This window comes from Salmo salar, chromosome ssa13, assembly GCF_905237065.1.
Source record: "Salmo salar chromosome ssa13, Ssal_v3.1, whole genome shotgun sequence".
Taxonomy (NCBI): domain Eukaryota; kingdom Metazoa; phylum Chordata; class Actinopteri; order Salmoniformes; family Salmonidae; genus Salmo; species Salmo salar.
Genome location: NC_059454.1, coordinates 72,106,924 through 72,124,283, shown reverse-complemented (window position 1 = coordinate 72,124,283; position 17,360 = coordinate 72,106,924). Strand labels below are relative to the sequence as shown.

The 17,360-nt window shown below is 42.2% G+C and overlaps 1 protein-coding gene across 14 annotated transcripts in view; it reads right to left on the bottom strand.

Moving 5' to 3' along the window:
- ncam1a (neural cell adhesion molecule 1a) overlaps positions 1–17,360 on the bottom strand; it is a 320,103-nt gene that overhangs the window by 40,768 nt on the left and 261,975 nt on the right. For all 14 annotated transcript variants that reach the window (XM_045693503.1, XM_045693509.1, XM_045693504.1 and 11 more), the window contains 4 exons: positions 11,439–11,589; positions 8,604–8,788; positions 1,635–1,731; positions 494–661 (listed from right to left, as the gene is read on the bottom strand). In XM_045693503.1, coding sequence (XP_045549459.1) covers positions 494–661; positions 1,635–1,731; positions 8,604–8,788; positions 11,439–11,589 — 601 coding nt within the window. The remainder of the gene's footprint in view (positions 1–493; positions 662–1,634; positions 1,732–8,603; positions 8,789–11,438; positions 11,590–17,360) is intronic.

The window sequence follows — 17,360 nt, the reverse complement described above, 5'->3', positions numbered from 1 at the left end:
AACAGCTTGTCAACAATCTGCTGACATATCCCATGTGAGCATAAGACAGACAGACAGACAGATAGACACAGTGCCACATATACTCAACAGGAAGGAGATATCTGAGGGCCTGTCAGCCCCTGAAAGATTTGTTATTTAGGGTATCATTGTGTTTGTCGTCGTTTCAGCTGAATCACTGTGCTGACAATTAAATTCTAATATCAACCCCAACATCTCACATAGGTTTTGATATTTTATTTACATGTTATTTATCCCATTGAGATGGATTTGTCTCTTCCAAGAAAACACTGGCTAAGACTCAATATGAAAGGTATTAATAATGCTCTGACACTAGGTTATGTTTCAACAAACGGGCCTTACTCAGAACTGAAGGCTGACGTTCACATTTCAACCATCTGGTATGCTTTGATAAACTAGTCTACTTGGAGTCCTACTGGCAATGTCATTTTGTGGTGGGCTGCTCAGTGTGTCTGTCTGTGTGTGTATGACTCACCCTCCTCTGCGTCGTACTCCCTGCCGGTCCAGTCTTCACCCTGCATGCGCCACTCTGCCCGGTACTTGAGGATGGCAACGCCGCCGCTGGCATCGGGCTCCTCAAACTCCACAATGGCGGTGCTGGAGAAGGGCTCCACTCGCTCGATGGCGGGTGCCGACGGCACATCTACACAACACCACAGAGACATACAGGTTAAATCCTGGCCCTTGAGACCCACAGGACATGCAGCCAATCAGACTCAAGGATTCAACCAATCATATAAAGAGAAATGTGCCCAGATTCATCCAGTCAAAAGGCCATATATGAAGAGATCAGCCCATCATGGTTTTAAGGTTTTGGAAGTCCCATGATACTACAGGCAACGCCAGCTACATGTGAAATGATGTCCCAACTGCAAGGGAATAACCCAAATGACATCTTCCAAATTATATTGGCAAGAACATGTTGGTGTGATATTCTGAGACACACATGGTTTACTGGCTGGCACTGGACACAGAGAAACAATTGTGACAGCCAAATCTGCCATATCTTTTTACAACTAGCTTAAAAAAAATGTAAGAATGGTTCTCCCATTGGTGCACTCACAAGCACAGTGCCACTTTACTAACAAATGTGTTAAAGTAGCAGTCACCACTGTGTTGCAGATGAATAAAATAACGCTTGGCCAACTACCCTTGACGTCTGCACTACTTTATAGTCCACCAAAATAGCAGCCTTAAATTTGTACTTAACGCCAAAATGTCTTTGTAAACGCCCTGGAAATTACACCCATTATGTTTTTAAATCACAATGGCATTTCACCTTAACTGCAAAGTAACTGATCTTGAAGCTAAAAACCCGACATTGACCTCCAGATGTGATGTATGAGACTGACACAGAAATACTTGTGGTTTCTGAAGTAAATTCGAGACCAAACTTCTGAACTGTTCCAGAAATAATTAGTTGAAACTGCTTAAGGTGTGGTAACGACACTGTGTGGCTGTACTGTATGCACCTTCTATTTAATTAAAATACAAACTTTCTATTGCCATATTTGTTCAGCTATACAGTATCAAATGTTTTAATAATGAATACATATGAATCATCTGAATGAGGGAAATCCCTGTGTACAGTATCAGAGTAAGCCCTGTTGACTGACCTGCTTGGATCAGGAGGAACTCCTTGGACTCTGCTCCGATCATGTTGGTAGCTGTGCAGTTGTAGCTTCCAAAGTCATTCTGGGAATCTGGGGTGACCTGGAAGAAGAAGAAAAAATTCTGCATCAACAACATGTTTTTCCTTCAATGATCTGATTTACCCCAGATGGTCTTGTTGATTACTGAGGATCTAATCGCCATGGTGCTAGCATTGCTCTTTGTTCCTCACCGCTGGCATACGTCTTGCTCAATAATTATCGAGTAACAGGGGCAGTGGGCCCCTCTGGTGGCACCATTAACTAGACATCTTAAGGTAAATGTGCCAGCGGGTCATACAGGCCTCTTTGCTACAGAGAGCGTTCTGGGTTCAGGGGACACTGGGCATGAAACCCACTATTGAATAGGTACACTCACTGCCTGAGTTTCCGCACAGAAGGTTATGCATCTACCCAGGTCCTGGGAACAGACTCAATGGTTGCGTACCAAATGCACCCTATTCTCATTATAAAGCACTACTTAGGCTCTGGTCAAGAGTAGTGAACTATATAGGGAATACGGTGCCATTTGGGACGCATGACTGTGGTTTCCCAACAAGTTTCACGTGTGCTTTTATAAATGGCGAGATTAGGACCCTGGTCTCCAACGGCAGACGCCACTGTCAAAGATTTTTATAACTTAACCAATATAGACCACAGCCTGTCGTTTCCAATGGGAACAGATGAGTCATAGTGGGCAGAACAAGCAAGGTGGTGGGCAGAGCAAAGCCCGAGCTAGCGAGATTCTATTGGCCCGTTCTAGCATGCATCTGCCCGTTAGAGAACACCTACTCCGTGAAGTGTGCAATAACTCAATTCGCCTTTGGACTAAATTGCGTTGTTTAGGAGTGCAATCTGTTCATAGCAGATTTTAGTTTTGGGAATAAAAAAACTGTATTGAGAGCCTCTAGAGGGGCGCAGCGGTCTAAGGCACGAGCTAGTGAGATTCTATTGGCCCGTTCTAGCATGCATCTGGCGTTACTACAGACCTGGGTTTATTTCCCGGGCTGTACCACAACCGGCCGTGGCCAGGAATCAGTTGAATGGTGTTTCCTCCGACACATTGGTGCAGCTGGCTTCTGGGTTAAGCTGGCGGGTGTTAATGAGCGCGGTTAGGCAGGTCATGTTTCGGAGGACGCATGACTCCACCTTCGCAGCAATGCTCTCTCTACAAAGCTTGTATTGAGATCAAATGTTTCATCGATGAGAAAACTTGCAGAATGTCGGTCAAAATCCATCTTCTGCCACTGCCGGCCACTGGGCTTCCTCTCAGAGATGATATTTGGTAGTAAGTGGATGCTTCACATTTATACATCCGGTGAAATATCTGTCTCATTCTTCTATCTGTGCCAATGTCTTGACCACCCGCCCAAGCGGGCCAACACTAATGTTTAAGTTGCAGGCAGGGCTACCTCATCACATGACCATGAGCAACCATGACCAACGCATGTCCGCCTTTTCACATTTTAATGTCAACTAGGGCTGTCAAACGATTCAAATGTTGTCACGTACATTTGTAGAGAAGGACAATAAAGCATAAACGAAACGTGACTAAAGAGGTGCTACATGCACTATCCCACAAACACAGGTGGGAAAAACAACTTCTTAAATATGATCCCCAATTAGAGACATCGATGACCAGCTGCCTCTAATTGGGAATCATACAAAAACCCCAACATAGAAAAAAGAAACTAGAACGAGAACCCAACATAGAAATAAATAAACTAGGTAAACTCCCCAGTCACGCCCTGACCTACTCTACCATAGAAAATAAAAGCTCTCTATGGTCAGGACGTGACAGTACCCCCGCAAAGGTGTGAACTCCGGCTGCAAAACCTGAAACCAAAAGGGAGGGTTGGGGGGGGTGTCTAGTGTTAGTGGCAGCTCTGGTGCAGGACGAAGAACCTTCTCATCCCTCGGATCCTCCGGCATCGGAGGCGGCTCTGGTGCGGGACGAAGAACCCGCTCATCCCGTAGATCCGCCAGCATTGGGGGCGGCTCTGGTGCCGGACGAAGAACCTGCTCATCCCCCGGATCCAGCCATGCACCCAGACTGAACGCTGTGCCTGGACTGGGCACCAACGCAGAAGAAGACTTTAAGCTGGACTGGACGCCGTGCTCAGACTGGGCATCGGCGCAGGGGAAGGCACCGGCCATGGAGCAGGAGGTTCCAGACCGTGGAGCGTCTCAGGAGGTTCCGCACCGTGGAGCGTCGCCGGGGACTCCGGACTGTAGATCGCTGCAGAAGGTTCCGGACCGGGAACCCCGCCGGAGGCTCGGTGCCGCCGACCGTCGCCGCAGGCTCGGTGCCGCCGACCGTCGCCGCAGGCTCCGTGCCGCCGACCGTCTCCGCTGGCTCGGTGCCGCCGAAGGCTCAGTGACGCGGAACGTCGAAGGAGTGAGTACGGAGAGTTGGCACAGGACGTACTGGGCTGTGAAGGCGCACTGGAGACCTGGTGCTCAAGTTCTGGCCTCATTTGTACCAGAACTTTAACACACTTCTCGGGATGAGTACGGGGAGCTGACTCAGGTGGCATCTGACGGCTAACATGCTCCTCAGGGAAAATGGTGTACATACTACGCCAAACCAACAGCTGTCTTCGTGGTTGCGAACCCTGGTGTTGTAGATTCTCCTCCCGCGCTGCTTCTGCCTGCTTCCATGGCAGTCTTTTGTCTCCTGCCATTATTTCATCCCAAGTCCAGGATGTCCTCCACTCCTGGCTTTCCTCCCATGCCCAGGATCCCTGCTCCTCCTAGGCACGCTGCTTGGTCCGTGGGTGGTGGGATATTCTGTCACGTACGTTTGTAGAGAAGGACCAAGGCGCAGCGTGAGTAGCGTTCCACATCTTTATTATAAAGTGAAACTTAACCAAAATACAAAAAGAATAAACGAAACGTGACTAAAGAGGTGCTAACTCAAAATAATATCCCACAAACACAGGTGGGAAAAACAACTACTTAAATATGATCTCCAATTAGAGACAACGATGACCAGCTGCCTCTAATTGGGAATCATACAAAACCCCAACATAGAAAAAAGAAACTAGAACCCAACATAGAAATAAATAAACTAGATAAACCCCCCAGTCACGCCCTGACCTACTCTACCATAGAAAATAAGAGCTCTCTATGGTCAGGACGTGACAAATGTAAACTAGTTTATCGCAGGATTTGCTGTGATTAATCACAAATTCATAATTTGCTCAAATTGAGCTGTAATTTTTTTTTTATAAATACAAAAAGCATTACAAGAATATTGCCGTTTTGATTTTGTCCAAAGTAACAATTAGCAAAATCTGGTAAATTGATAAATACACTTTTTTTAACCTCAAAGTTGTTCAACTTGTTTTGTCATCGCATTGTTGTTTCTACCTGTATAGATGATGTTTTCAGTGTATTCAGTATATTTTGAACGCTTTCAGACAATGTGCAAAAAAAAATTGTGCACTAATTTGAGTTAACTTGATTAACTGACAGTACACATTTTTACACGTTAAAAAGGATAAATAGGGAAACACGTAGCCCTAGCTTTTCTGTTCTTTTTCACTGAGCTTCTTCCAACAGTCACTGACCAATGTATGAAGAAGAGAGGTGTGCGCCTGCAACAGTAACACATCCGAGTGGATGGCTCAGAAATACAAAATTAACATTTTTAACACACTTGAATTATTATACTCAGGTAGGCTAAGTTACCTTAACATAATTACATTACAAATTGCAATTGCATTGCTACAGCAATATGTTAACACCACCTTTTCACGTGTGAGGAGAATAACACTATTTCACCACAACATGTGATCTTGTAAATCTCACTTTCACATGTTTTCTTACATGTGAAACTGCAAATTAGATTTTCACATGGTTGTTTTTCACATGGGAACTTGCAATTCCACATGTGAATGTGAGATTTTCACATTAGTTTTTCACATGTGAATGTTCTTTACATGTGAAACTGAAAATTTGATTTACACATCAAATAGATTTTCACATGTGAATTTGCAATTCCACATGTGAATGTGAGATTCACATGAGTTTTTCCACACGTGAAACTGCATATCCAATTTTCACATGTGAAAGTTCTTAACATGTGAAACAGCAATTCACATGTGTGGTGAAATCGTTTTTCTTATTACATGTGAAAAGGTGGTGCTTGCATGTGAACTCTAAATTAAATATACGTGACATTTAAACTCAACATGTGAAAATGCGATTTTGACATTCGTTTTTTTCTGTAAGGGTAACAATGTGTTTCAGGAGCTCTCAAGTGAGATGTAAATAAAAAATTAAAAAAAGAAGTGAACTTTCATGTGCTTTAATAATAAACTTGTAGGTGATCTGTAAATATGAATAAAACATTTTTTCAATTAAGAGCCTAGTTTATTTCTCACAGAGAAACTAAGGATCCTTCCTGGCTAGCCTTGAATGGCTAAGATAATGGAGGGGCTGGTCATGCTGAGAGATGGGTTCTGATTGTTCTACCATGCCACAGGCTACTGTCTATAACAGGCAGGGGTCTCCAACAGGTAGATCGCAAGCTACCAGTAGCTCGCAGCCCACATATGAGTGGCTCACCAAGCAATTCTGAAAGTACATGCATTTTCGTCATGTGTCCCATTGCAAACTTTCTTAAACAAGCTCCTGGCTACTATCCAACCAAAGCCACATTGGCATTACTCCACACCTGGTTAGCCACTATTGGCTTAAAAAGCCAAACGTAACAAAATCTGCCGATTTAATATCCAGCAGGTCTGTCTGTTTGGTGTGCGCATTTGTCTATCACTCAGTATGTAGCCAGTTAGGAATGCTAGTAATGATAAACATCTTGTGGGTAGATGTTTATTTTTGGAAAAATAAAACAGAAAACAAAATTCGGGAAAATACAAAATATAATTTGATAGGGCCCCTTAGAGTTGTTTATTAACCATTATTTTACCAGGTATATTGACAGAAAACACATCGCTTGTACACCAAGGACCCGGAGAAGAGGAGAATGTGCCTATTTGAAAGCTATAAAAAATGTTTTAAAGACAAATGTATTCAAGTAGCTCTCATGCTAGAAAAAGTTGGAGACCCCTGGTCTATAACATAATTGGGGGCTTCCCTGATCAGCAGTCTACCGCAGATTTTTTAAAAAGATAATAGCAATGTCACTGAACAACTGTCATTGAACCAGACAATGCAGAGTTTTCTGATGACAGTGATGGGGAAGAAAGGAAGATCAACAGTTTTAGCCAACATTAAACCTAACTAGCTAGCTAATGTTAGTTGCTTGGTATCTAATGCCAGCTAACGTTATAAATCGTATCTCATTTTGTCAGAAATTAATTTGTATTGCTAAACTGTATGGGTTGGGATTATGGTTCATGAACTTGTTTAGCTAGCTAGCTTGCTACATGTCTAAACCAAAGAGTCCACTTAGCCAGATGATTACATGACCCCAGGTGTGTCTGGGGGTGATAAGGCCATCTACTGTAGTTAAATGAACATGTGAACACTGTTAGACAATAGATGTATGTGGGGGTGGTTTGATTTGATATAGTGTTTACCAAAGACAAAGTATTTTTACCTAAAGATTTTCCTTATTGTAGGCTACTACTTTCACCACTTGTTTACTACACTACCATAATCACTTGTTTAGCACATGGCCTCAAGTGAATAAGTAAAAAGATGGGTGGGGCTTAAAAGGGTGTGAACGATGCCAAATCAGCTTTTGAGAAAAGTGTGAAAAACTTTCAAGGGGATTTTCTGGCACTTGTCTACAAGGTGGAATAACATGTTTATCACATTTCAAATAAGCATAACTTTTCCATTTTCCACCCAACTGCAGTGTATGATATACCGTTTTGAAGCTCGGAGTCTGTACTTTTGTAAAATGTACAGAAAAGCCAATATTGGAAATGGTACATACGTCTCAATTGGGAAATGTAGTCACATATGTGCTGCTGGGGTTACCCAGTTTGAGCTTGGCTTAGGTGAATTGTGTTTTAACATCTGGTAATTGTATAAACCAACAGGTAGTTGTCAATCCCAGGAGGAAAGGGAAAGGTGGGTACCTAGTCAGTTGTCCAGCTGAATATAGTCAACTGAAATGTGTCTTCCGCATTTAACCCAACCCCTCTGAATCAGAGAGGTGCGGAGGGCTGCCTTAATTGACATCCACGTCTTCGGCGCCTGGGGAACAGTGGGTTAACTGCCTTGCTCAGGGGCAGAATGACAGATTTTTATCTTGTCAACTCCGGGATTCGATCCTGCAACCTTCCGGTTACAACGCTCTAACTGCAACTACAGTCCTTGAGAAAGGCACTTAATTATTATATATATATTTTAATTTAACCTTTTATTTAACTTGAGAAAGGCACTTAAACCAAAATGGTTCAGGAAAAAAACACATACCAGTATAAATCCAGTTGTATTATTGTATTTCACGTTACATAAAAGCGTCTCTATAGTACCTCAGAAAGAATTATGCCATCAACAATTAATACAAACAATTATTCTCTCTCCAGGGCCCTTGACACAAAATAGCCACAGTGTATTATGGTGATATAACATCCGTGTGCTATCATTTCACTGACAGTTAATTGTGAGATAACATTACTGTCATTCTTAATTGGTCAGCCTAAGCACATGTCTCACAACTTGAGCAATCAATTACTCCCTGGTATCATTAGGAAGTTTCAGTATGTTAAATGGGTGCTCTACTTTGGTTGGATTACAGCTAAAATGAAGCTTTCAGCCAACTTGTTACTGTATCACTGCATGCAGAAATGTCAGGGTTCTGCAAGGGAGTCTTGTTTGTTTTAGCCACGCATGTTATGCAGGAACCAGACAATGTTTGGCATTACATTGTATGGAGTGCATTCTTAAAAATGTGATATCATTCATCACATACTGTACACACAGTTTTGGGGACCTCATATCCCTATTGAACCATACCTCGAGGTAGCTGACAGCTGGTGTGTTGTAGATCTTGACGTTGGTGGTGTTAGTGCTAGACAGCTGCTGGCCATCTCTGAACCACACCACTGAGGCTCCCGGATGAGCCAGCACCTCACAGCTGATGTTGGCTGCGTTCCCTTCCCAGGTGTAGACCGTCACCGAGCCCTGGATCTTGGGAGCATCTGCAACAACGGGGGGGGAGACATGTTATGTCTGCACCAGTTATAACATCTGTACATAGCTAAAACACTATAATGAATACAATAATAGTATATTATTCAGGGTGTGGTATCTATTGTTCATTTCTGGATGCGTCTCCCACAATACCTAGGTTTAACCACTATAAATAAAAAGTCTAACACTCAAACAGTTTGCAATTCTGTTTGTCTTTCTATGAGGACATAAAATTGTATATATCATATGGTGAGCATAGTAACATTGTGCTACACCATGAGCTAAAATCAAAGGCTGCTGTGGTAAGTTGCATTCAGGGGTAAACGTGATGAGCCAGCAACTGTGTAAAAATAACACTAGATAAGACAGAGGCTGAAGAATCTTCATTCCAGTCACCACTACACTATCAATTTCTTTTATTATGCAATTTGTGCTTTATGGACACCAATGTGAATAATAAATAAGCTGCCGTGTAAGAAGGACTTATATTTTATTGTTATTTGTTGTTTTATGGTTATGGTTCTTTGTTTGGCCTTTAATTTGCATTTACATTTACATCATTTAGCAGACGCTCTTATCCAGAGCGACTTACAGATTGGTGCATTCACCTTATAATATCCAGTGGAACAACCACTTTACAATGGTACATCTATATCTTTTTTTTGGGGGGGGGGTTAGAAGGATTACTTTATCCCATCCCAGGTATTCCTTAAAGAGGTGGGGTTTCAGGTGTCTACGGAAGGTGGTGATTGACTCCGCTGTCCTGGCGTCGTGAGGGAGCTTGTTCCACCATTGGGGTGCCAGAGCAGCGAACAGTTTTGACTGGGCTGAGCGGGAACTGTGCTTCCGCAGAGGTAGGGGGGCCAGCAGGCCAGCGGTGGATGAACGCAGTGCCCTTGTTTGGGTGTAGGGCCTGATCAGAGCCTGAAGGTACGGAGGTGCCGTTCCCCTCACAGCTCCGTAGGCAAGCACCATGGTCTTGTAGCAGAATGTCACATGGCAAGCATAAATCAACCAGTTGTCAGTAAAACTCTCAGTACAGCAGTGTGTGGACTGCACTCACTTTCACCTATTGCTACTCTACACACTTGCTGTAACCAATTCAGTACTGTTGACTTAGCGCCACAGACTCTCCCTTCACTGCCTCAACTGCTATTAAAGCTATCACAATTTATTGATCTACCACACACACCCCAAAACTGTTTTAGTTAATCATGTTTAATATTGTAAGAAAATAACCCTGGGCTTCCCTGGACCCACATAAGCTGTGTAAAATATTGTTCTTCTCTCTCATATGTCCTTGATACTGACGCCTCCCCTGACGCTGTTAGCTTTGGTTCTGACGTCTGACACTGAGCACTTGATAGCATTGCGGTCCCCAGCTTTTGGGATTGATGGACATCGCCGAGTCGGCAGATTCTCCATCCCTGCTCCACCGATAAGGCCTTGCTCCCTCTCTGAAATCTCAACCTACTGTCTGACTCTGCGATGAACCCCGCTGTTCAATTACAGCTAAATGGGTTTCTCAAAATAAACCCTGCGCTTATCGAGAGGAGAGCTAAAACAATCATTGTTTTCATAAGATATTCTTACCAAACAAACCAACACAAACCGAAAGGGCCAAGACAGATTTTTTTTATATCAGCAAATGAGTAGCACAAACACACACCGCATACTACAGATAATGTGAAGTGAGTGTCTGAATTGAGAGTTGAGTACCGTACGTGTCGATACCGGTGTCATCCTATGTGTAGATGCTGTCCTGATTCTGCAATCTGGTTGGGTTTAATCTAGGAGGGAAAGCGCTTTGCTCGAGACAAAGCAACTTTTCTTATCGCTAATTACTGGCTAACACTGAACAACCCTGAACTAACAACACTGAACTAACAATCTGATTACTCACGAGCCAGACTCCAGCTAACCGCTAGTCCCTACAATCCTATCAATTGTGTACTGTGATAATATCTGATTTTCGGAGCATATTACCTGCGTTTTGGGGGCAAGGGAAATTAATCTAATTGAACGTTCAATATTTGGTACATATTTTTTTCCATTCTCTCTCCCTTCTTCATTTTCATGGAACATTTGAATGTGCAAAATGAGATTAAGCACGATTTGGCTCTCCCTTGCCTGTGCATCTCTCTGATGGTAATGGTGCACAGCTCTGTGATACGTACCGTTAGCAGGCTGAAGTGACTAATCTGATCATACAAAAAGCCCTAACTGTGCGTCTGGAACTTGTTAACATTGAAACTTACTGGCCCCTACTCAATTGGTTAGGCAGAAAATTAAATAAAATCTTTGGCAAGGCTACAAAGCCATCATTACACAGTGCTAGATACTGAACAATCCATTGAAATCTAATGACACAGCATAAAGTAAAAATCAACGGGTCACGGTCATTGGGTCAATGGCTTCTGGGTTAAAATTGTGTCAAATTCAAGAAGTATGTGTCTTTTGGTAACTTTTTGATCTAGAATCCTTTGGACTATCACTCTTCAAGACAATCTCTTCGATTTAGTCAAAAATTACTATACGCAAATAGTGGTGACAACTCATGGAGCTTTTGAAGATACAGGTAAAAAGTGGTATTAGTGAAATGTGATGTGAAAAAGCGCTGACAACAAGCTAATAGAGACAGACAGATGGGTGTCTTACAGCGCACTTCCAGGTACATGGTCTGCTGGTCTTGACCGATGGAGTTGCGGGCAGTGCAGAGGTAGTGGCCGGCATCGGTGAACTGGACATACTTCAAGGTGAGAGAGGAAACCCTTGCGTGACTACGCACCATAACATTCCCATCAAGACTCTACGAGGAAGAACAGAGAAGAAACACAATTAACAATTTGACCATTTCATGTTTTGGGATTATTCTTCGACCACTCAAGGTGCAACCTTCTTTCTTCGGTTTTATAATTTGTTGTTCTTTTTTTCTGTGCACCTGTCGGATTTGGACAGAATTGTATTTTTAATAGATTTGTTTTCTCTACTCAATTCCTTAACAAAATGCTGCCAAATAAATATGGCAAGCTTCCATCCGACTGAGACAGATATTTTGGTATTTTTTCTGGGCTGCTTTGCAGGAGGTGGCAGGAGAACCGAACACATCAATAATAGAGCACATCAATGCAGCAGGTTCTAAAAGCATGGCTGGAAAAAAAAATCCACTAACAACTTTTTTTCCAGCTTCTTTTGTACTACACACAGCTTCACACCAAATGGGCAGAAATACATCTACTTGCTAAGCTACTAACTCTCTAGGACTATTTTATAAAATAGCATCACACTTCAGCTTTTGCTTTATTTCAATAATAAATCAAGATTTTATATGTGACCCCCCTCCCTATTGTGTGGTCTTAGTACTTTAAGTGTCAATACCGACATCATCCTGTGTGTACATACTGTCTCGATTCTGCAATCTGGTTGGGTTTAATCTAGGAGGGAAAGCCTTTTGCTCGAGACAAAGCACCTTTCCTAATAGCTAATTACTGGCTAACACTGAATTGAACATTCCTGAACTAACAAACTGATTTTTCACTAGCCAGACTCCAGCTAACCGCTAGTCCCTACAATCCTATCAATTGTGTACTGTGATGCTATCTGGTTCAGAGCAGATTGCCTGCGTTTTGGGGGCAAGGAAAATTAATCCAATTAGACGTTTATTATTCGGTACTTATTTTTTCATTCGCTCTCCCTTCTTCATATTCATGGGACATTTGAATGTGTGAAATGAGATTAAGCATGATTTGGCTCTCACTCACCTGTGCATCTTTCTGATGGTAATAGTGCACAGCTCCATGCTACGTACCGTTTGCTGGCTGACGTGACTAATCTGATCAAACAAAAAGCTCTAACTGTGCTTCTGGAACTTGTTACCGTTAAAATTTACTGGTCCCTATTCCATTTCTTAGGCCGAAAATTCAATTCGATCTTTGGCAAGGCTATAAAGCAGTCCTTACACAATGCTAGATACTGAACAATCCAACAATCCCTCCCCATTGTATTATGTTCTCCGTGTAGTGACAATGGCTGTGCAGCACTTTAAAAACCGAGCTGGCTGAGGAGCTGAGGCGTGTCCTACAACCTCCTCAAAGGGCAACATTAATCTTGTGTTAAGGGAATGTTAGAGCAAGCATCTGCTCCTGTGTCTTATGAGCCTGAATAGAAATAAGGTAACAGAGGGTAGTATTGTTCCGATTATAATAAACTGGACAAAGCTGATGAAAAAGCCAATACAGATGTAAGCTCTTAACTTGAGCCAGTTTGCTACAGCATGAAAATGCAGCAACAAGAAATTTAAATTATTATGTGGAATATTATAATTAACGGACATTTATGTAGAGATTGATACATTTTTCTTAAGGGAAAATCAAGTCTGAAGTATCAAAATGGAAATTACAAACAGCAGAAGTCTTTTTAAACCTCAAATACACTACAAGTTTTAAACAGGGTGATGAAATTAAGATCCTACATCTGTAGGTATTTGAACATCTAAAGCTTGATCCAATAGACAAAATGTTCAGATTGATGTTTCAGTGCAAACCTAAGTGCAAAGGACTGTTTTCATTACTCTATGATAAAGAGCTATTTCAATTACAAAGTCAGAATGGTACAGACACTCAATATGACATTTAATGGGCAGGTTGAATAATGAATGACACATGCTGATATCGTGGTAAACATGAACGTTAATTGAATGCGCACCACTCACTGGCCCAATGTGACCAGTTTTAACCGTTCAAGAGGAGTCCCTTCCATGACACGTTTTAATAAAAAAAATGTAGTCCTGCCAGCTGACACCCTATTACAAAAGCTGTCATTAGATGTGAGATGTTAATCATGATCGTAGTGTCAGTAGCGCGCTTATACACGTCAAACTGAGTCACGCCATCTTGCAAATGTTACATTACATTTACATTTTAGTCATTTAGCAGACGCTCTTATCCAGAGCGACTTACAGTAGTGAATGCATACATTTCTTACAATTTCATACATTTTTTTCTGTGCTGGCCCCCCGTGGGAATCGAACCCACAACCCTGGCGTTGCAAACACCATGCTCTACCAACTGAGCTACAGGGAAGGCTGTTACATGGCAAGCGGGATGCCAGACTCAAAAAAAGTGTAGATCCTAACAAAACTACGGAGTAAAGGGAGCATCATTACTTATATGGAAAGTCTATGTCTCACATTCTCCCTAAAGCAATAGCAGCGACATGTACAGTACCAGCCAAAAGTTTGGACACACCTACTCATTCATTCAAGGGGTTTTCTTTATTTTTACTATTTACTACATTGTAGAATCGTGAAGACATCAAAACTATGAAATAACACATATGAAATCATGTAGTAACCAAAAGTATTAAACAATTCAATTGGTTGAGGTCGGGTGACTGTGGAGGCCATCTGATGCAGCACTCCATCACTCTCCTTCTTGGTCACGTAGCCCTTACACAGCCTGAAGGTCATTGTCCTGTTGAAAAACACATGATAGTGGGACAAAGCGGAAACCAGATGGGATGGCGTATCGCTGCAGAATGCTGTGTTAGCCATGCTGGTTAAGTGTGCCTTGAATTCTAAATAAATCACAGACAGTGTCACCAGCAGAGCACCCCCACACCATCACACCTCCATGCTACTCTACATCTCACAAAGACACGGCGGTTGGAAGCAAAAATCTCAAATTTGGACTCAGACCAAAAGGGCAGATTTCCACTGGTCTAATGTCCATTGCTCGTGTTTCTTGGCCCAAGCAAGTATCTTCTTATTATTGGTGTCCTTTAGTAGTGGTTTATTTGCAGCAATTCGACCATAAAGGCTTGATTCCTGCAGTCTCCTCTGAACAGTTGACGTAGAGATGTGTCTGTTACTTGAACTCTGTAAAGCATTTATTTGGGCAGCAATTTCTGAGGCTGGTAACTCTAATGAACTTATCCTCTGCAGCAGAGGTAACTCTGGGTCTTCCTTTACTGTGGCGGTCCTCATGAGAGCCAGTTTCATCATAGTGCTTGATGGTTTTTGCGTCTGTACTTGAAGAAACATTCAACGTTCTTGAATTTTTCCGGATTGACAGGCCTTCATGATGGACTGTCATTTCTCTTTGTTTATTTGAGCTGTTCTTGCCATAATACGGACTTGGTATTTTACCAAATAGGGCTATTCCCCCCACATTGTCACAACACAACTGATAGGCTCAAACGCATTAAGGAAAGAAATTCCACAAATTAACTTAACAAGGCACACCTGTTAATTTAAATGTATTCCAGGTGACTACCTCATGAAGCTGGTTGAGATAATGCCAAGAGTGGGCAAAGCTGTCATTAAGGCAAAGGGTTGCTACTTTGAAGAATCTCAAATATATTTTGATTTGTTTAACACTTTTTTGGTTACTACATGATTCCATATGTATTATTTCATGTTTTTGATGTCTTCACTATTATTCTACAATGTAGAAAATTGTAAATATAAAGAAAAAGTCAGCTATTGATCTTCTGGTCAATGTCCCTGAGCCAGAACTTCTTTATTATATATGACATTGTGACACCTTTGGAAGGTCTTCTTAAGTCTACAAATTACTTGTGTGATGGCCAGAGGGGATTTGGTCTTTATCGCATGTTTGGGACTTTGCAATTCAATCTATTCAGTAAGTCAATTTTAAGGTGGGATGGCTTAGTCATGAGCCAAAGGCATTGAGGGCTTTAAATTACAGACAGGCTTTTAGGAGCATGGGTTACATCCTGTTTCCGCCTCACAATCCTTAACCTGTTAGTATACAAGGCTGTCTGCAGAGCAGCTTCCCTCGCCTAGTAATTGGCGGTAAGCTGTACATGCAGGGCCTATTGCATTACATGTGTTCCGAGGCGGGGAGAAAATGTCATATATAAGCAGTGTGCACACCGCTTTACATTGTGAGGGTTGGTCGCTGGCGAGGCTCATGTCACACCCTCACCTCGTGCAGCTCTTCTTGTGTTGTCACATCAAGAGAAACAGGATAGAGAGAGGGAGCTTTTGCAAGAGGGAGGCTTTGCAGCGTGGCCCCATAATGTAATTCTGTTTCTGGCTCTTATCTCCTCTAATAAAAAGCACAGAAGCATCATTCTACCAAGCCCTTTTTCTCATTCCACTCAATTCAAGGAAAATAGAACGGCTGGCTGAACCCGGGTACAAGAGTGAAAAACACCGCTCGGTTTCTCTCTCAGCCTTCAGAAGCAGTCGTACCTGCTGGGGACGGGAGTCTCATTTCTCTCAAAAGGTGTCATGTCCGGAGGAGGCCGGGCTGGAGTGTGATGTGGACAGCGTGGAACACTTACAATGGGATTTTGCCAAACTGACCTGTCATATGGAGGGTGAACCTAGGAAAGCATGGATAAATCCTCCACCCACAGCGCCATGTAAGTCATGGACACTCCTAACGTGTATGATGCAAGTGGGACCTATGTTACAGTGTTGCCAAAATGGAAGCTTATGTGTAAACACACCAACCCTCTCATCAACCCACACATTGCACTGTTAATGCCAGTTGCCTCAAACCAGTTGCAATGGTGAAAAGATCAGAGCAGCTCATTAGAAATATCAAAAGTAAAATACATGACACAACATTATGTGAAATGCAAACTGCTTTTCCTACAAACTATGCATCTCGAATACAAGAGACTAAGACCGGTGGAATACTATGGGGCATCTAAAAAGAAGCATTTAGCAACACTAGTTATCTACTGAAGCTAAACAAAAATTGGCTAAGCTAGGAGAACCAAAATTATACGAATTCTGACAGATCAACATTTCAGTTATAAAGTTATCCTGGCTGTGGGGCAATTATCTAGGCTACATGGTAGCAGTCCCATTTTTTGAACTGAGGTTGAAAACGGGTTGAAAACGGGTTGAAAACTGACATTCAGTTTTCTGATGTGAATTCATGGTTGGATGCTAGAGTATTGATCACCTGAGACCTGAATTAATAATGTACTTTTTCCAGTGAATTTAACTTAGTATTTTTTTGTGAAGGCAGTGGGATTCATGAAAGGTTTATAACGGCTTGCAAGATGATTAACTTGTTTTAATCTGGAGTTAAAGCTCTGGGAATCCTATTTTCCCCATCACACACACCATCCATATGTCACTGAATCATTCATATAAACACAGCACACATGTTGATGAATATTCATACACTGAACCAAACAAAACAACAGTTATGCCTTGTGTGACAGAGGAATTGCGGTGGTTGAGTAAATGCCTCGGATATTCACCACAAAGGCATAAGCATTTGTTGAATTCATATGTTGGTTTTGGTTTTGTCTGGCATCAAATTACTATAAAATATCTTATCGCCTTTTATCCTCGTCTTTTTTCTTTCTTTCAAGCAGTGGATTAGACAGCATTAAGGGACATCTCTATTTTAGGGTTATATTTGTGCAGTCTACAGTTTGGCTGGTTAGTGTTTTCAAAAAGGCACAGCTAGATTGGCTGGGCTTGGTCCACGGCAGAGCACAGTGTTGGCTGATTTAGGTTTTTCCAATGGTGCCTGGCTAGCCCCAGTCCCTTGACAGGCCTCTTGGGGCAAACTGCTTTGTGGGAACTGTCGA